General features: G+C 38.0%; 1 protein-coding gene across 2 annotated transcripts; it reads left to right on the top strand.

Annotated features, from left to right (window-relative positions):
- The first annotated feature begins 439 nt into the window (after positions 1-439).
- Positions 440-20,159, top strand: LOC143860514 (AAA-type ATPase family protein). 2 transcript variants are annotated; one of them, XM_077371195.1, is made up of 7 exons: positions 440-954; positions 1,427-3,859; positions 8,763-8,982; positions 13,282-13,827; positions 17,128-17,794; positions 19,048-19,111; positions 19,767-20,159. In XM_077371195.1, the coding sequence occupies exons 2-7, from the start codon at positions 1,790-1,792 to the stop codon at positions 19,857-19,859; spliced, it is 3,660 nt and encodes a 1,219-aa protein (XP_077227310.1). In that variant the 5' UTR covers positions 440-954; positions 1,427-1,789; the 3' UTR covers positions 19,860-20,159. The 2 variants fall into 2 exon arrangements, with proteins under 2 accessions (XP_077227310.1, XP_077227309.1); XM_077371194.1 differs by having other exon boundaries at positions 1,033-3,859.
- The last annotated feature ends 1,301 nt before the right edge of the window (positions 20,160-21,460 follow it).

Genomic DNA, 21,460 nt, shown 5'->3' with positions numbered 1-21,460 from the left:
TTGACCTATAATAACATCAAGAGATGTTTCGGGTGAAGTCCAGGGTTTTACATCCAAAAGAACCTCAATCTAGAGGGGTGCGCCCTAGCTTTCGAAGGAGTTTCAATTGGGCCGACCAATGTCCGACATGCACCCTTGTTTTCTGACATGCAAACAATGAACTATGCTGATGTGGCAACCCAAAACATCCGGTGAAGCCCTAACTTTTAGTGTGTTACGGTCCTAAGTGGGGCGACTTGTGGAGAGGACTACCTTGAAAATAGGTTACCTAGTAAAAAGCTAGAGTGAAAGCCGCTAGAGTGAAGTTGCCACAAAGTGGGCCGCCTTGGAAGGGATGACGTTGCTTACAAAAAAAGAAGGCGAGAGTGAAAGCCCTGGCTTTAGTGCATCCAAACATAAGGTGGTCCAAGCCAAGGTCAAATTCTGGTTCCCGTCCCTTGCAGTTTTCTTGGAGAAGGTTTTCTCATTTTTGCGCACATGGAAGCTAAGCATGTGCGACCGTAAACATCAGTCATTAATCTCTTCCCGTTGGCTGTCGTCGGTGCACGTGATTGCGACAGTGAGTGACTCTTGAGGGTTGTTTGTTTTGTATGACGGCGTCCTCAGTATTTATTATTAAAATAGATGAAGATAGGAGATCTCGCCTCTATAATTCCTCCCTTTCCTTGGTCCCATTAACGGGCAGGTACCCGATACGTTCTCTTCTATAGGTTCCGTTTCGGACAATCTAATTAAAATACAAATATCGGTCCCGATTCGAGCGAATCCAGTTGAATCCCCAACGTATCGGTGTCTGTCACGACAGTGTCTTATTCCTCTCTCCCCTTCTTTTTCTGAAAGAAACCCTCGCGAGGTTCATGTGAAATGGCAGATAGAGTGAAAGAGAGAGTGAAGAGAAATCTGCAGGAAAAGCAGATGAGACGGATGAAAAGGGATTGGTTGCTTTCGATACAGGTGAGTCTTGTAGTTTTATTCGCTTTCCATTAATGAGGTTTCAAATCTCGTTGCTTCTCGACCTCTCTTTGTTTGCAGAAAAAAAAAATGAAGGTTCTAGGTTAGAAAAATATATTACAGAGATCCTGAAAGAGAGAGACAGAGAGATTTCCAATCTCTTCGCTCTTCTACTTTTCTTCTTAGTTCTGAATCTGTAGAAACAACGTTGTTCTAGGTTAGAAAAAAAATATAATATTGAGTGAGAAATGGATCGTTACATAGATCCTGAAAACAGTGCTTATAAGAGATCAGTTGCTGTGGAGATTAGTAGGTGAGAATGAAGTGAGATTTATGGTTTTGTTTGGTGGTGAATCACAGTAGCTGTTTCTTATTATTATTGTTTTTAATCTCAGTTTATGGAAGTTATGGAGAAGATCTAGGTTTTCTTTGGAATTTTATTATCTAGTTGCTGATAGTGATTTTCGTAGTGTAGGAGTTGAGTTTTGACTTTTGAAGGTTGGAGATTTGGATTTCGCTTTCTCTGTTTCTTAATTCAAAGCTTTTGAACTGCGGTTATTGGATATAGGATTGGTGTGTACTCATTACCACTGTGTTAGGGTTTGGATATTATTTTGGAGGAATTAGATTGATTACTTGTAGGGAATGGTCTTGGCGTTGGGTATATTATTGGGGAAAATATTTTGGTTGGAATGGAATGAGTTTCACACTATGGTTTGGTATAGTCACGATCAAGAGAGATTATGGCATTTGGGAGAGGCAAATTATTCAAATTTTGTTTTATTTACTGTGTTGATCTACTGCTATTTCTGTCGCGAGGCCTGGTTAGGTTCTGATCATGACCAGGTCTGTTCGTGGTAATTTTTTCAAAGATGAGAATGATGCTATTAGTGATCATCTTCGTAATCACGTGCATTTGACGAATTGTATTCACTTGAAAAACCACATGCACAGGCACAGTCCCCTTTTGGCTGAGAGGTCTCTTATTAGGGACCTTATTGTCCTTCAGAGATCGAGGTCTCTCAGAGATCCTTCGACCAGTCCTCCCTCTTGGCATTCTCCTTCTGTTATCGATTCCTTATCTAAGAAACTCGAAAAGGACAGTGCAGTGCACCATGTAAGGAGATCTTTAGGCACTGAGCGTCGAAAGGAAGCCTCAAGATTGTCGGGAAGCTCCCCGCCTTTTGCTAGTCTAGCTTCATCAAAAGTTGCTAATGCTGAACTAATCAGGCAGAATGATGATGGGACGGGTCCCAATGATCGTAGTGGTATGGATAGAGCTAAGGATGCTAGAAGAGGTAAGGGAGAGGGAACCAGTCAAAAATTTCGCAGAAGTGATCTTTCAGGTGGGAGTGAGAATCCTCTACAAGATGGTTATGGGTTGGGTGTGGCCAATGACTTGGTTTCTAGGAAGGCAGAGCCGAAAAATAAAAATATTTTGAAGGGGAATCATGAGCAAAATGTTAACCTTAAAACCCTCTCTGAACAACTGAAAGAACTTACAGCAGATAGTGAAGATGTAGAGTCTTCTCACTTTCATGGAAGGCATATACGAGAGGAGAGACCCAGTGAAGAACCTGAAGCAAGCGGTCATGGTTATGGCAATGGATTGAACAGGGTCAAAAAACGCAAGCTAAGGGGCACGAGGAGAGCTCGTCTTTCTGTTGGTTCAAGATATATTGGAGCTTTAAATGAATTATCTGTGGCTTCAAACTCATTAGCCCAAGGTTCAACACGCCCAAAATATTATATAGATGAACGAGAAGAGGGTGCTGACCTTGAGGTTACCCAAGCTCCTAGAAATGGGTGTGGGATTCCTTGGAATTGGTCAAGGATTCACCACAGAGGTAGAACATTTCTGGATGTGGCAGGTAGAAGTTTGTCTTGTGGGCTGTCTGATTCAAGGTTAAGGAAAGCTGAAGGCTCCATGCCACAAGGTCGAAGAGATGTTTCCGATATGCATTTCCCGTCGGATCACTCAAGCTCGTCTCGAAGATCTGATCCAGAGGCGCTGCCTCTACTGGTTGACCCATCATTATCTCAGGAAAGTGCAGGAAATGCTGTTTGGAACCGTGAATATTCAGGGGAGCTTGGAATTTTCGCCAATCATAGTTCGAAGCATAATAGAGACTTCGACCTTGTTTCTGAAGCAAGATTTGCTGATCAGCGCAACTCTCGAGGACGCCACCATGTTAGACACCGAAGTCTGACACAAAAATACATGCCAAAGACCTTCAAGGATCTGGTAGGACAAAACTTGGTGGTACAAGCTCTTTCAAACGCTGTTGTAAGAAGGAAAGTTGGGCTGCTTTATGCGTTCTATGGTCCTCATGGCACAGGTAAAACTTCATGTGCTCGCGTATTTGCGAGAGCTCTAAATTGCCAATCTCCAGAGCATCCGAAACCTTGTGGGTTCTGCGATTCGTGCATTGCACATGATTTGGGTAAGAGTCGAAATGTACAGGAAGTAGGTCCAATTGGTAATTTTGACTTTGAGAGTATTATGAATCTTCTTGAGAGTATGATTTCATCCCAGTTGTCATCTCCATATAGGGTGTTAATTGTCGATGATTGTGATACTTTGCAACCTGATTCCTGGAGTGCTATCTTGAAGGTCATTGACTTAGCACCGCGGCGTGTGGTTTTTGTCCTTGTCAGTACAAGTCTCGACCATTTACCTCATATAATCATATCCAGGTGCCAGAAATTCTTTTTCCCGAAATTGAAGGATGCAGATATCATCTATACTCTGCAGTGGATTGCAACGAAAGAAGGTCTAGAAATTGATAAGGATGCACTAAAACTCATAGCATCGCGTTCAGATGGATCTTTACGGGACGCTGAGATGACTCTTGACCAACTGGGTTTGCTTGGTCAGAGAATCTCTGTTCCTCTGGTTCAGGAGCTTGTAAGTTTTTCATCATTATTACTGTCTAATCTTCTTTAATAGCACATTCTTCATTCCTCATACCATGTGAACTTGTAAAGGTGATACAGTTAAGAAATTAGTCTTATCTTATGATCTTACCATCATCGGCATTTATGTAATTCGAAGGAATGTTATTATAATTTGTGATGTGCTTACCTATTAAGTTCCTAGATCTCTGAAATTGTTGCATTGACATCATTCTTCTGAGGAAGATTTTACTCATCACTCTTTTTTGGTTTAGGTTTACCGTTACCATTAAGAGGTTATGGTTGGCTAGAAAAAGTACATGGCCTTCTGTTAGATCTTATTTGCATGGTATATGTTGTTCACACAAGAACCTTCTATGATGTATGATTAATTTTTCTGTTGGCTGATTTTTATTTTTTTTTTGAAGAAAATGAATGTAGTGTTCATTCTAAACAGGTCTTTATACAAGATTCTATCTAGTAAGTATCCTATTACTTTTCTTGTGAACACACTGCTGAAGTGTAAACGGCATGCTTAATCTTATGAAGTCAAATGCTAGGATAAATAATTTTCTTTACTAGATATTTTAAAGTGTATTTGCATTTGTTTAATGTTATTTAATTTTCTTTCCACCTTTTCCCTAATGAACTTTCCGATCGTTTAACAAACCGAAAAAAAAAGAAGGTAATGCAGAACATTTCATATGTTTGCATTTGTTTCATGGAAGAGATGCTATTTCAACTGTAATTGTCTCCGGACATGGTCATACGATTTTTAAATGTAATACCCATTTAAGTTCCTAAATCTCTGAAATTGTTGCATTGACATCATTCTTCTGAGGAAGATTTTACTCATCACTCTTTTTTGGTTTCTAGGGTTTACCGTTACCATTATGAGGTTATGGTTGGCTAGAAAAAGTACATGGCCTTCTGTTAGATCTTATTTGCATGGTATATGTTGTTCACAGAAGAACCTTCTATAATGTATGATTAATTTTTCTGTTGGCTGATTTTTTTTTTTTTGAAGAAAATGAATGTAGTGTTCATTCTAAACAGGTCTTTATACAAGATTCTATCTAGTAAGTATCCTATTACTTTTCTTGTAAACACACTGTTGAAGAGTAAACGGCATGCATAATCTTATGAAGTCAAATGCTAGGATAAATAATTTTCTTTACTAGATATTTTAAAGTGTATTTGCATTTGTTTAATGTTATTTAATTTTCTTTCAACCTTTTCCCTAATGAACTTTCCGATCGTTTAACAAACCGAAAAAAAAAAGAAGGTAATGCAGAACATTTCATATGTTTGCATTTGTTTCATGGAAGAGATGCTATTTCAACTGTAATTGTCTCCAGACATGGTCATACGATTTTTAAATGTAATACCCATTCTGATAGGGGCCATTTTGCCAAATATTTGTTTTTGAATCTAGATCTAGATGTATTGGCTAAGAGGCGAGCCTTGGCGCAACGGTAAGGTTGCTCCATTGTGACTTGGTGGTCATGGGTTCGAGTCAAGGAAACAGCCTCTCTGCAAAGCATGCGTAAGGCTGTGTACATCTGGCCCTCCCCAGACCCTGCAATCGCCGGAGCCTCGTGCACTGGGCCGCCAGTTTCTGCTTTTAGAGGAACAAACTCAATCTGTTATTGAGTAGGCAACAGTTTGAAAGTGGCTCCAAATGGAAGAAAATTTCTTTTAGTGTAATGCTAGGGAAACCTATTTTACAACTGAGTAGGAAACTGATCAAATCAGTTATTGCCACCACATCACAAGTGATGTATAGCTGTTCCTTTTGTTCAGGAAACTCACCAAAAAGGTGATTTTTTTGTACACATGGCGCATTCAGATTTCTGGTTTCTCCCATTGGTCTTGGTTACCTTATCATTTTCCTTCTTTTTATGTTCTCTTTATGCGCTTTTGGATTTTCTCTTATGTTTCTAAAGATGGCATGCTTAACGATTGCACAAATTAAACTCTTGTGTCTATAAGTAATTATATAGAACATCAGATCATATTGCTCACTAATAAAAAAAATTCTACATGAGATGGAAACGACATTCTATGATATTTACTAAACTCACATACTTCACAACTTAGCCTCGACACTTACGGCAAAGAGTGCATCATGATCTTTAGACTCTTTGAGTGGGATTGCCCAATCGACAATGCTACTAATAAGGTGAGACATTAGCTTGAAGTGCTGCATTCGTAGAGACTCCCTTGAAGTGGTATAGACCTCTTTACTCTCGACCTCCACCATTCTCCTTCGTCTTTAGATCCTAGAAAACACAAGTAGATAGATAAAAGCATAAGACTGAAAAGAAATTCTTGGTGCAATGAACACAGAAGACAAATGTTATATTAGAACTAGGATGGGTTGTACTGACTCCATAAACTCAAGATTGCACCATATGCCGTGCTCCAAGGTATTAGGCTTGTAGAGGCTCATAATCTGGATAGAGTAGTAGTGGAAGGGGACTTTCTAAATGTGATCAAATGGTTGAAGGAGAGCTCTCCTCCCCCTTGAAGGTTCGTGCAATGGTTTGATGTGATCAGAGATCGAGTGGTATCTTATCCCCATGTTAGAAGGTCAGCTATTTCCGCTGCCAACCGTCTAGCAAGATTGGGAGTACAATAGTTGTCCTTTGAGTTATTTGACTTTCTTCCTCCCTGAGGTTGTTTTGTTGTATTTTTCTTGTTTTTGCTGTTTGCTATGGTGACCTTCTCGTCCGGGTGTCTATCTGCTTGTTTCTGCTTCTCCTTGTTAATGATATTTTTAACCATTCAAAAAAAAAAAAAAACCAGATAGTCGATTTGTTTAATAGAGTGAGCGTATACCTGTGTCATCAATAAGATGATTGGATTTTCCTGAGTCAATGATCCTTGGAGCGGATGAATAAGAAAACTGTACATTAACTGAGTTGGAAAATGTGGCAGTGGATGTGGAAGGCACATGAGAGTCCTGAATTTTCGCTAACTATTGATAATCTTCCCTTGTGAGAGTTACTGTATCACCTTTAGAAGAGGGCTGCTGAGATGAGGGATATGTTCACGATCGCATCCGTGCCTTCTTCATTGTATGATACTTTATTGGCCCATGTTGGTTTTCCATGTAGATCCCAACAAGTAATAACTGTATTGTTCATAAAATCTTAAGTCCATAACAGCCACACTTTCTTGGCTCACGGCCTACTCCTGAATCACGACCACTAAAACAACCATGGCCACCACGAGGACCTCTACCACACCCACGACCTCCAGCTATAACAACTGTCGGGAGTAGCATGCAATGAGTTTCCACCGAGTGAAACTCTCTGAAAAAGGTGCAAAGTTGTCAATTAAGGAGGGTATCTCTTTGCTGCCCAAAAACTGAGATTTTACCAGCTTATATTCATACCGTAATCCATAGATGAATTAAGTCACACGAAACTCTTCATGTTACCATCTTTGAACTGAAACTCTTCATGTTGTTGTCTTTGAACTGATATATCAGTCGCATGGGGCTGATACACATTAGGATCCTTTCACATTCCTTTAAAGACCGCATAATATTCCCCAACACTTATCACCTTGTCGCGAAGAGAATATTTCTTGATACAATTAGTAAATACATGAAATTTTCCTATTTCATGAATACATTTTATGTAGTGATTCTCAGATCTCTTTAGCAGTATCAATAAAAATTATATTTCTGTGAACGTATGCATCCATATTATTCCAGAACCATGTCATAATTTTGCCATTCTCTTGGATTCAATTACTAAAACAAAGTGCACTAAGGGATGTTGCTTAATTGGTTAGATACTTCAAATTTTCCTTCGCAGTCAAGAAAACTTGAACCGATTTTGTCATTAAAGATAATTTGATCCATTCAGTTTAATGGACGTCATTTGATTTCTAAGAAACAATATAGGACCAAACACACCAGACCTTTCATTCACTTTACTCTCTATTATAATTCAAACACGTAAGTCAATTTGGAATAAAGGAAGTTCCTGCAGCCAAAACATACCATGTATGATATCGAGGGGTACACACCAGCCGAAATCATCGCTTCACTTTTAGAATCAGTTAGAGCAAATCAGCATACTTCAATGACGAACCTCATACTGAATTCCATCTTGGAGACACATCTAGACAACAGTCACAGGATCCCGGACTCCTTTTATCTTTTGATTCAACATAAGAGGAACTTAGGATGTCGGAACACCACGGACATCACACAGCCAACCATTAGGGTGGTTACACCAACTGAAACCTTAGATTAGTGTTTTATAATTTGAAAACCCAAATTAGAGTTTCACCAATTCACAAAAAAAAGAGAGGAACAAAGAAAGGTAAAAGGTAAGAGGGGAATGTGTAAAATAGGATTAGATTTGCTATGATAACATGTAAGAAGTCCAAGAGATATACAAAGTAGAGGAAGAAAACGGAAAGAAATATGGGAAACAAAGGAAATTTGTTAGGTAGAGCTTGCCCCATGAACATCATTTATTATATGTATTATGAAACCCTCAACTAATTACAAGTTCACCATCAGTATGCTCACTAATGATAGGTCAATTGCAAGTTCACCATTATTATGCTCACTAATGATAGGTCAATTACAGGTTGACCATTAGTATGCTTTCTAACGATAGGCCTCATCCTTTATAAACATAAACTTATCTTTAGCAATTAAGTGATGGCCCAATCATATTTACTTGTATTTCGTAATTGGTTATTTCACAAGCTTTTAGTACACCTTTTTCTTTTTTTGAATATTCCATTAATCATTTCTATTCTGGAACATTTGCGAAGATGAAGTTCATAGTTCATGTAAATTCTTAGCAATAGTATTCTAATTAAAAGCTGACTGTTTTTAATGTTAGACATTAAGCTGTTTTGAAAATCATTTGCTTTTTTTTTTCCAGGTTGGGTTGATCTCTGATGAGAAACTAGTAGATTTGCTTGATTTGGCATTATCTGCCGACACCGTGAATACTGTGAAGAATTTAAGAGAGATCATGGAAGCTGGCGTGGAGCCATTAGCATTGATGTCTCAGCTTGCAACTATAATAACTGACATTCTTGCTGGTAGTTATGAATTCACAACAGAAAGACTACGGAGGAAGTTTTTCCGCCGACCATTGTGTGAGTCCAAAAGTTTCTTGGTTCTGATCTCATTTTTTGGATAAATTACCAATAAATTAATTTAGATTAAGTACATGACTACTGGTACCCAGTTACCCACAATTTACATGCTATGTTCAACCATGTTAGCTTCTGATTGTGTGGTTCCTCATTTTATGAGCTTACATCTCATCTGGAATCTTCTAGATTCTGCCCTCATTTTATAAAAAAGGGCGGCCCAGTGCACGAGGCTCCCGCCATTGTGGGGTCTGTCCTCATTTGCAAATTAAAACCACTATTGGACTTTTATTTTACACTGCATAATTTTTAATATCTTAAATTTTTATAATATATGTCCTATACTAATTATTGCGTATGCAGTTCAGTTTCTGCTGTATGGATGCTTTGTTTGAACCTTTATGAAGTTCTACATACAATTATATAAAGGGATTTGCTAGTGTCCATCGCAAAAGGCATTTCGCGGATGACCTGTTGCATGTGAGAGCAGGCTCACAGGCTCACTTTTCAGCAGATTTTGTCTTCATTCATGTGGTGGCTGCTCTCACATGCAACTGGCCATCCACGAAATGCCCTCTACGATGGACGCTAGCAAATCCCTTATATAAATTATCATTTTCGGGACTATGATTCATGCATCTATGTAAACTCTTTTTCAGTGCATAATACATCTCGCGCTCTCTCTCTATATATGTATGTATGTATGCATCTGTGTGTCCATAGATATGTATCTATGCATCTGTGTGTCTATATATATATGAGAAAACGGTTTCTACACACAAGTGTAGATAAGTTATCTACACACTAGCTTAAAATACAGTGGAGGGCATATTGTTTGGGTGATCCAAACCATTCATTTGATTGGCCCTCACGTAGATAAGGGTGTCCACAAAAAATCAGCTCAATAGGATCATCCCAACCCTACGATTTGTGGAGGTAAAATGGACGTGTATAAACCTTCACAAATCTGTCCATTTTTTGCCTCCACAGTTCGAAGGGTTAGGATGATCCTATGGAGCTGATTTTTTGTGGACACCCTATCTATGTGAGGGCCAATCAAATGAATGGTTTGGATCACCCAAACAATGTGGGCCTCCACTGTATTTTAAGCTAGTGTGTAGATAACTTATCTACACTTGTGTGTAGAAACCGTTCTCTCTCTCTCTCTCTCTCTTTATATATATATATACTATTGTACTCAAGGGCATGTAACTGCTAATGAATCGATGAAAATATGTCACATGCATTTTGCCACTTACTAGTTGTGAAAGTATAAACTTTGTTTTGTTCTTTTCATCATTTCTTAGCTTTTTTAGTTTTTCCAAGTATACAATCATCATTCTGTTGAACCCATTCCAAGCACATCTTTTTTCTTTTCCCATTTTTATCCAAGGCCTAGGACACTTCTAAGCTGACGAATCCTCCTGCTCCCCACCCCCAATTTCCAGGAGCTTCTTTTTTGGTAGTTGAGCGGTCTGGTAGAAGTGTAGAACAGAACCTGTTTATTAATAAAGAAAAGAAGGATGTGAGGATTTTGGCTAAAGATCCTCAAAGCTGCAACGAGCTCTTCTTTATCAGCATCTTTGGGTTGACCGAAGGATTGAATATTTGAAACGTGTTAAAAATGAAAGGGTCGATGCATGATGTGAAGAATGGAGAAAATGTTAGATCATCGATTTATACATGAAGAATGCTAAACTAAAGGGCATCCTTGCAACAACCAGCCGCAAGGGTGCCCCCATCCTTGCAACAACCGAGAGGATTAGGCTTTTGTGAGGAAAGGTCGGATGGATTATGGTTTCAAAGATTTAAATGGAAAATATAGGATTTTGAAGAATTAAATTAGGGTTTCAAGGTCTAGGTTCAAACTTTATGAAGATTTGAACACAAATATAGAAGATGCAACGACTTCGATAATGGAGATGATAAGTTTATGGCCTTCGATCTGATAGTGGGAGTGCCGATAATAGATAATGTGTTAGGTCTAAGGCCTTAGATCTGATAGCGGAAGTGCCTAAAGACAAGAACATAAGAGAATAGAATGTAGGCCTAAGGTATCTAACCAATAGCAGAAGGGAGCACCAAAAGACAATATGAAACAGGAGGATGGAGAGTTAGGGTTTCGAAGATTGAGTTGTACCACTTGCAAAGAATTGAAGATCTCCTCTTGAATCTTTCATTACTAAGCTATGAATATTTGATACCATGTATAATCTTGCAATCTGGCATGCAAAAGAGAAAGGTAGTGAAATATGAAATGGAGAGAAGGTGTCTATACGGTCCCCTATGTATAATATAACTATAGGGAAATTGAAATATGAAATGGAGAGAAGGTATCTATACGGTCCCCTATGTATATAACTATAGGGAAATGATATTTCCACCTCCTTTCTCAGCATTTCAGACACCTTTTGTTTCTCTTTTCTCGATAATTACTTTTCAAGAAAAAGATAAATGGAAGTAGAAATGCAACTATTCTAGGAAAAAGGCCAACCAGAGGGGTGGAAATATCATTTCCAATAATTATATATATAGACACACACACACACACACGTGTGTTTGTGTGTGTTTACATATATGCGTATATTAGCATATATATGTGTGCGTGTGCGCTTATGTTTAAGCATATATGTATATATATTTATGTATAGGTGCATTGGTAAGCAGATGCATACATACTACTTACTAGTGTAACTATTTTTGTAGATATGATTACCATTAAAAAGATGGAAATATTTTTGTAGTATCACTATTAGCATATCTACAAAAGATTAACTATTAGCATATATTATTCCTTCCCCGAGTGGTTCGTACTTTGGGTGATGTGGCGTATGTCCCAAAGATGCGAAGGAATCTAGTATCACTTGGCCGGTTGGACTCCAGAGGTTGCAGGATTTCAGCTGCAGGTGGAGCTATGAAAATCACATGAGGCTGTATGGTTCTGATGAAATGAGAGGAGTGTGGTGGATTATATCGTCTAGTTGGGGACACAGTGGCTAGTGTTCCTAAGATCTCGATGGTTAGTTGGAAATGGAGTAGTATTAAAGTCGGGCATGTGGTAACCTCGGTTTAGCCTCCGAGGATGGAAATATCCCTCAGGGAAGATCTCGATAACCCCGGTATGCCTCCGAGGACGGAAAAATCCCTCGGGAAAGATCTCGTAGTTCCTACGTTCCTGCTGTGTGGAGGGGCGAGATTGTCCACAGTGCTTCCACGTGGAGGGGGAGATTGTTGGGGGTTCCACGTGAAAGCAATTATCCCACATCGGATGGGTGAGAGGTTCGGGCACCCTCCCTATAATGGCTAGCTTTTAAGGGTGAGTTCTGCCCGGTTAAATTCCCTACAAATGGTATCAGAGCTTAGGGCGTGGTAACCCCGGTTTGCCTCCGAGGGCGGGAATGTCCCTCGGGGAAGATCTCGGAAACCCCGGTGGAGTATCTAGTGGTTCCCACGTTGCCGCTGCGTGGAGGGGCGAGATTGTCCACGTTGCTTCCGCGTGGAGGGGGAGATTGTTGGGGTTTCATGCAAAAGCAAATAGTCCCACATCGGAAAAAATGGGTGGATGTGCGTGGGTTATAATGGAATGGGCACCCTCTCTCTAATGGCTTGCTTTTAGGGGTGAGTTCTACCCGGTATGATTCCCAACACTTTACTTTCTCTTTTCTTTATATTGACTGCATATGCATTTATTGTTACAAAACGAGTATGTATGTAAATATTAATATTGCAACACACTTACATTCCCCTCTTTCTTCCATCTTTGGGAACACATGTCAGTATGTGTTCTCAGTCGAGCGCAATGCATGCGCTTGAGTGGCAGTACTTATATCGAGACTCTGAGAATTGATAATGAGGACAGTTATCAATTTTTGATGATTGATATTTGTCGTTTGATGTTCAAGACTTTGAGAATTGATATGGACTTGTGTCTTTTTATTATTTTTAAGATTATTGTCCAATATGCATGAATTTTAATAGAAAAATGGATAATTAATATGTGACAAGTTCCTTAGCAAACAATTCATATAATGATATTAAATAAATAGTCATTGTAGTTTCTATTTAAATTTACGATCCGATCCGATTCGATCTCTATTATGATTTACAATTTGATTCCGATTTTCTAAACATTGGGTATATTAGTGTACTAAAAGGGTAACACTTGTTTTTCATTTGCTGTCTTTACGTTCTACATCTCTTTTTAGTTCTGCTTAGCTTCTAATATGTTAGGTTTCAAATTCCAGTATCATACAAAGCTGTGACATTTGTTCATTTCACAATAATTGGTTGTGTTGATTGCAGTATCCAAAGAAGATATGGAAAAATTGCGCCAAGCTCTGAAAGTACTGTCGGAAGCTGAGAAACAGTTGAGAATGTCAAATGACAAATTGACATGGCTTACAGCTGCACTGCTTCAACTTGCTCCAGATCAGCAGTACATATTGCCAAGTTCTACGGACACTAGTTTTAATCATAGTCCCGGGGTCCTAAATAACACCCGTGAGAGAGATATAACTAGGAAATGTAATGGTGAGCAGACTGGGATTCTTAAGGATAAAAGAGGCTTATCAACAAGTATCAGAATGGAAAACATCAACAATATAAGTGCTAATGAAAATATTATGGACAGTGGCTTTGTAGATAAAAAGAAAAATGTGGGGGCCACCTCTTCACGGACTTCTGCATTGTCTACTGACATGATTCGAAGAAGTGGGGGGCAGATACCAGGGAATGATCACAAAAAAATTGAAGAAATTTGGTTGTCAGTTCTTGAGAAGATCCAGTTAAATACTCTAAAGCAATTTATGTATCAAGAAGGAAAGCTTATTTCAGTCAGTTTTGGTGCAGGTAAACTCTTAACCTACTTTCAAGTTTCTGTCTGTCTTTATTGTGTATACTATGATTAATTGCTCATGACAAGTAAATGTATATGAATACTATAGTATCTAAAGGCATCTAAGATTTTCCATGAAGTATTTCCATGTAACTGTTGTCATGGCCATTCGAGTATGCGGTTCTTTCTTTCTTTCTTTTTTCTTAGTAACAAAATCAACTTTCACAAGACAGAAAAAGCAGCATAAGATAGAAAGGAGACGAGTTGTCCCATAAAAAGAGCAAAAGCTGACCTGGATCAGTCCCTGGTCACAATGGTATGATATCTCCAACGATGAGTTCAGTTATTCACTCCTTGCAGATTTTTTGGCTGATTTGGGGTATGGTTTTGGAAGGTCGTGAAATCTCTCAGCTAAGATCAAGCACTTCCATGATGAACCTCGTGAACATCGTAGGATGTGGAGATTATCTCATGGCCCATACAATGACATTCTTTGAGTCTCCTCCTAATTACTCCTTAAAAAATGTCCTGTTATGACTAAAGAAAAATAGAAAACCTTAGTTGTTTCCCCCAATTCGTTTCTAAGAACTCCACCAACCCCAGACGGTTTCAGGTTTCCATGCAAGCTTCCATGTTCCGTGAAAATTAAGTTCAATGGTATTGGGAAATGAAAGTTCTACATAAGCTCCAACCTATGATTTGTGGACACGGACACGAGTGCCGCGTGTCAACATGGATACGGAGTGTCGGACACGGCAAACTCCCAAAATTTAGAAACGGGGACACGGCTAAAATAGAACGTATATATAATCATATTTGTCGAAATGGATTTGTGTGTCGAGTTTCGACACGTTTATGAGTTGTCTGACATGACAACATCTAAAAAACTAGAAATGGTGATACGTACGTACACATAAAATTATTGATTATTACACACATACGTGCCCACATGCCTACATTAATGCTAACACTCCTAGCAATACATTTAACTATTTAAGAGTGTCCAAAGGAGTGTGGACACGTGTGGACACGGGTGTCGTGTCGGACACGGCAGGACACGGGTGTCAACAATAAAATTAAAGTGTCGGCTAAATCATAGGTTCCAACCTATGTATTGGAGGCTGTCTCAAAAAACATATATACCGGAGGACACCATCTAATTCCTACATGTCACCCATGGAACATCCGATTAGGAAGTTCACCTGTGGAACATCTTTAAATTCCTTCTTCATGCTTGCAAATCTAATTATATAGATATTTTGATCTCTATTATAATTATCCTAATTGATTTGCCATCCTCATCGAAGATTCTTTTATTTCTCTCGACCCAAACAAACCAAAACACCGCATAAGGGGTCACTTTCGAAGGACTTCTATCTTTATCACCGACCAGACATGTATTTCATCCCATAGAAATATCCACCATTGATTGCATGGATACCCAATTCTACCTAAAGAAGATACTATCACAAATCGTATCTTATACTTTCTAATGGATGGATAAATGATCCACAGACTACTCTACAAAAGGACACATGCTTGCAAATCTTTATTCTTTTTTTCTTTGAAGTCTCATGTGTTGAGCTTACCTACCACCGTGTTTAACTAAAAGCTTCCACCCATGAAGGTAGGGGGGCAGCCCATACACATGAAAGTGGAGAAGATGGAAAAGATCTTTTTGAGATGTTCCTTCAGAATTTGGTCTCCGAATCCTTCCATTGGGGTCAAAAGGAGAACTATGGGCATTCTCTAATTGCCTAAGAAGCAACACTTGTATTCATCTTATTTGAGGTTTTTCCTAAGAATTACTTTTCAAACCATCCTCCCACTGAATCTTCTCTTTGATCCTTTGCCCATCCAAACATCCAAATTCATGTTGTAATTCTTCAAGAAGTCATAAATGCTTTCGTTATGGAGTGGGGTCACTTTTCTTCTGTTTTCTTTATTGAACTGAGTAACTACTTTAAAATAGCTCCTTCCCTTGTACCTTTATGGCTTCTACCAAAATTTATTGCATCCAAAACCTACGTTACATGGATCCTTCAAATTGAACGAAAGTACCCTTGTTGGACACGTTTCAGATTTTGACATAATGGATTTTGTGCGACACTTCTAGTTCTAGATATCTTTTGTCCATCTCTTTTCTAAATACTACTAACACACAATATTAAGCATACCACGTATTTGGAGTTTTATCCATCCTAATATAGTGCACATTTTATATGGAAAACATTACAATTTTCTTAACCCTTAAAAATTCCCAATGTATAATTATGACTGTATTATTATGTATTACTATTAAATTTTAGAATTGATAAAAATATATTGCAGAAATAATCCTTTTTCTTGACGCTTGCTGAATTCAACACCCAGTTTTCCAGATTTTGACCCTCGTTCCCGCACCCCATGTAACATAATGAAAGACAAATTTATTCAGGCCATACATAGCCAGCCCCACTCGTGGAGTTCCTATAAAATTCTTGACTTTTTTCCTTTTGTGAATTTTCTTGGGCAATTTTAGGTTCGACTTATCTCTTATTATCACAATGAATGTGAGCACTAGTATTCTTCTGCAACAAAATTTCTTAAAACTGTTCTTCATGCCGTTGGATCTTCTGACTGATAACTGAAATCATATGTAACTCATACATTTTATTCTGTCATTCGTATACTAAAGTAATAACCAATTGGTTGGGGAGTTCATTCGGTCAATCTACGGAAGAAAGAACTTGTCATTTATTTTTTGAATGGTGAGAAAATAAAAGAAACTTGACATTAAGTTTTACACAGAGGCATAAAAGCCTTTTTACAGTGAGGACTAGGAATTCATCTGATAGTCTTGACTTGAAGAAACACAGTTTTGGGCTTGGCACATACATAAAAGCCTGTTATAGTGGGTTCTTGGGATTCAACCGACTGGTTTGACTTGAAGAAATACAATATTAGGCTTGACAAATGCATAAAGTCTTCTGTAGTTGGGGGAGTCTTGGGACTTAGGTTTCCTATGATAGGTTCACTTGATATGAGACAGTACTATACTATCCATGTTTTCATAATACATGGTTAGAAGGATGGATTTATCATGCTCTGATAACTTCCGTTGCTAAACACGTTAATTCTTTTAGCTGTGACATAAGACATTAATGGTTATCGTCCAATCATGTCATCCCTTGTTTCAAATGAAGACTGCTTTCCCATTCTGAGCATTGAAAAACTTTTTGTTATATTAACGTGTTTATTTGTTTTTTTGGAATGGTAATGTGTTTATTTGTATTTTGATTTGATTTATTGTTGTGATCTTTCTTTCCCTGCAGCTCCAACTGTAAAGTTGATATTCAGTTCACAAGTGAATAAATCCAAAGCAGAAAAGTTTAAGGGGCACATTTTACGAGCATTTGAATCTGTTCTTGGTTCTTCCGTAACTATTGAAATCAGATGTGATTCAAGGAAAGATGTGAGATCAGAGGACCAAGTTCCTCTTGTCTTACCAGTTTCAAACAGTGACTCTACTCAGATGATCACAAAGCCAGAATCTCGTATAAATGAAAGGGTACCAAAAAATGGATCTGACAATCACATTAAAAGGCTTTCAAAAGATAGTGTTGTCAAAGGAGTTGGTTCTTTTCAAAATAGACGTTTACACTCTGACTCACTTGAAATTTCTAATAGTGAAATAGTTGAAATAGTAGCTTCCCCTCGAGAACATGGATGTGTTGGACGTATAGATAGCATTACAGAGCTTGAGAAAAAAGGTTTAGGAAGTGTTTGGGTAGAAGAAGAAGCATCTCCTCATCACCAATCTTCCTTCGCTCCGATAACGGAAAGGAAGAAAGCTATGGAGCAGCATCAGAGACAAAGCATAGTGAGAAGCAAAGTATCTCTTGCACATGTAATTCAGCAGGCAGAAGGATGTACACAACGAAATGGATGGTCGAGACGCAAAGCAATGTCAATTGCCGAGAAGCTTGAACAAGAGAATTTGTAAGTGTTGCATGAACACTGCTCTTTTGTGTGGGTTCGGTTTTTATTATTTTATTCAGTAATTAAGAAAAATTATGCCATTATAATTAAGAAAAATTATATCTACCGTCAACAAGGTTTAAAATATTGGTATTGGAGGGTGAATCATCTTACTTGTGTGTGTATGTGTGTGAGAGGTTTCAAGTTTCGGCTTCAGTATGTGTTTCAGTCACGACAAAAATAGAAAAAAGGTCGGTTTCGGATGGATTTTCCGGCGTAAATCATGTAAAATTAGTCATGATAGAAACATATACAAACGATGGACATGTAGGATGGAACTTCAGGAAGTACTAGAATAAACACCAATACACTAAAAATCAATCGCATAAGCCAAAAAAAAAACTTACCAAAAAACTCGAGACTTTTGGCTCTAATACCATGTTAACTTACGAACTCCTCCTCCAAAAGCTTAAGCTGTTGGAGAAGGTATTATTTAATCTTTTATACTTTAACACTCCCCCTCACGTGTGGCCCACTTGGCAAACACGTAGCACATGTGGTCCCACTTTGGGCCGACTATTGCATGTGGATTTTTTTTTTTTGACATCGGGGAGGTTTGAACTCGAGACCTTTGGCCGATACCATGTTAACTTAGCAACTTCTCCAAAAGCTTAAGCTGTTGGAGGAAGGCGTTATTTATCTTTTATACTTTAACAGAGATAAATGCGGTATTCTTTTAATAAACGAGCATAGTAACATTAAGCAACTACAATCCTAAAACAAACATGATATAATCAGATAATAGCACATTCATCATTTGGGTGGGGAGTAACAACAAAAATTAATTAAAGAATATTTAAAAGAAGTGTCAATAATAAAATAAGAGTTCTTAATAAAAGAGAAGTTAAAACAGTATTTCATTAGTAGGCCCAGCAGTAAATATTTCGAACTTGGTAAGGTTCAAAAATGTGTCGGCATGCCCATGTTAGATACACTTACAAGTATCGAATGGACTGTGTACATGTCCGTGTTGCCTATCATTGTGTATTGAGCTTTTGTGGCCCGGAGTCTCTGTTTCGCTTGACTTAAAAGCAAGGAGAGATTCTTTGATCCACTTGCCCATGGGAGTGGGAAGAGCGGGCCCTCTCCGTCTTGCATATTATAGTTTTGCCATATTCATTACAATATGCTGGAGAAAGGTGATGTTTCCATTCCATGCAACATCTCTTCATCCAATGTGCCAATTGGATCTGATTGTTTTCCTTATTTTACAGGAGATTGGAACCTAGATCAAGAAGCTTGCTTTGCTGGAAAGCTTCTAGAATCCCTCGAGCCAAGGTATGTCCCATTTAATCAGTTGTCTGGGATTCTGAAATCCACTTGCATTGGGCTAGAGAGCGCTAGGATTTTGAATAATAATTTCTGCTTTTGTGTTATGAAAGCTAGTCTTGACTTGTTTCTTATATTTTATTTTGCATTTAAAGAAATATACCTGCTAGAAATAGAATTACGAGTTCAAAAAATCATAAATTAGGGAATGTTTTGTTAGTCTTGTTACCTGTTCTATTTCTTGCAGAACGTGGTAGCTCTTGCTTTCTTTGTGACATGCTCATTTCGAAGAAGCATCATAATACTCTTTTTTCAATTCTGTGAAGTGTATAAATAAATCTCTTCTTGCAAATGTTTACATCATATCCTCTCTTTCGTGAGAATTATTTCTGACTGGTTAAGATCTGAACTTAGTAACTTGGTAGACTAACGAAGCAGTCAAGTACTGTTAAAAGTATAAAAGAATAAATAACGGCTTCTCCAACAGCATAAGCTTTTGGAGTAATTGGTCGTTTCACATGGTACCATTGTGAGCAGATTTTTTGATAAATAATATTAAATTTAAAAGGAAAAAAATAAAGGTTATGCTGAGTTTATTAGTTACTTTTGGAGTATGTAATTCATATGCATTTGTTGGCTCACTCATGAATTTGTTTCTCTACAGCTCCCACATTTGAGGACCAGATCAAGGAAACCACGTTCTTTGCTGAAGCTCGTTCCATGCACAAGATGTTTATGTGTTAAATCTCCGAGGTAATTTCCATAGTTTTACATAGATAGTTCTGTTCAGATTTCTCTGGTCTAGTTAGTTGGATAACTTGCATTAATTCATGTTCATTCTGTTTACAAAGTCACTTGTAGCAGTCTGGTCCATTTTAATAAAGAAAATTGGTACGGTGACCAGGATATACAAGAAAGAGAAATGAAAGCTTATAGTCTCTTCTGTCGAGGAAGCTACCATGATGCCCATATGTGCTAATGTTTTGTACAGAAATTGATTTGAGAATCTTCAAAAAATGACTAAAAGTACAAAAATATCTGATTTGAAGATCTCTAATATCCAGACTCAGTTAAAACACATAGTGATTAAGTCCCCTACTAACTCCAATCTTCTTGGTTGTGAAAGGGAAGACAATAAATAAGAGTGATCAAACAATGGGCTCTCAGCTTCAATTTCGGGTAAAAAAAACTATGGGCTCTGAGCTTAAATTTCAGGTAAAAAAAAAACTATGGGCTCTCAGGTCATATTCTTTGTTTTGGATCTCCAGCTCAAGGCAGTTTGGTTGTCTTAGGCTCTGAATGATGGAGGGCTTCTCCCCTGTTGGGAAGATATGGTGGAGACCCTTCAAAGACTAAAGTAAGCAGATGATGGTGGATAATTTCAAAGCTGAATAGCCCTTCAGTCTGTATTTTTGGATGGGACGGGAGCATAATTACAGGAATCTTCCTAGTTGGTTGGGAAGCTCGCTTCCGAAGCTAAGTTCTTCTCGCTTCCCAAATTTTAGAGGAAGCATGCTTTCCAGATGCTTCCTATGCGTTTCCTCTTAGTGATTATTTCTTCTTAAATGAATATTTCTCCTTTTGGTAATGCTAAAGAAGCGTATTTAAGAAAATAGTACTTTTAAAACTTGAAAACTCATCTTAAGTTTCAAATGAAAATTATGTGAATCTTTTTCCAAAAGAAAAATAATATTAAAATTACATGAATAAAACATGTGAAACTGTAAATTCCTAAAACGTATAATTCTAATTAGTCACGAGGTCTTCTTTTCTATTTATAATCCTTACCTATATTAACCTTTCCTCCCTAACCTACTACAATTCAACTCTTTCTATGTACTTCTAGCTTACTTCCAATGAGGATTATCCATGCTTCATGTTGACTTTCAATGATGCTTCCACACATTTTCTCTTTATTTCTTTAGAACTTCTCGCTTCCCGCATTTTCTCTTTTCTAAACTGCTTTTGCTTCCCGCATCGCTTCTCGCACCCACTTCTCACTCTGGCAACTATGGGACAGAGTGTAAGAGTACTTATCAAAATATGTGCTTCAACTAAACCTCTCTTCTCCATGAACTCGGGATATTCTTTTTTATGTCGTTGTCTTTTTTTGTTATTTGTTGTTCGACGTGTGAATTCTGCCTTGTGAATGCTGTCTTCTTCAAAAAGGATTTTTTTCTTCTTCATAATTTAATGAAAGTAGAAGAACAATTCAATTTAATAAAATCAGGATGACAAATATGAAACATATGACATCAATTGGAAACGCACTTTAGTTAAACCACTTCTCACACCACTAAAAAAGGGAAATGGATGCCCAAAAGGTCACCAGTATAGCCCCAGAAGCATACATGAAAC

This window comes from Tasmannia lanceolata, unplaced genomic scaffold (genome assembly GCF_043159265.1).
Source record: "Tasmannia lanceolata isolate RefF3 unplaced genomic scaffold, GAP_Taslan_0.1 ptg000037l, whole genome shotgun sequence".
NCBI classification, from domain to species: Eukaryota; Viridiplantae; Streptophyta; class Magnoliopsida; order Canellales; family Winteraceae; genus Tasmannia; species Tasmannia lanceolata.
The sequence above is the reverse complement of the archived record's forward strand: the minus strand, read 5'-3'. Positions and strand labels throughout refer to the sequence as shown.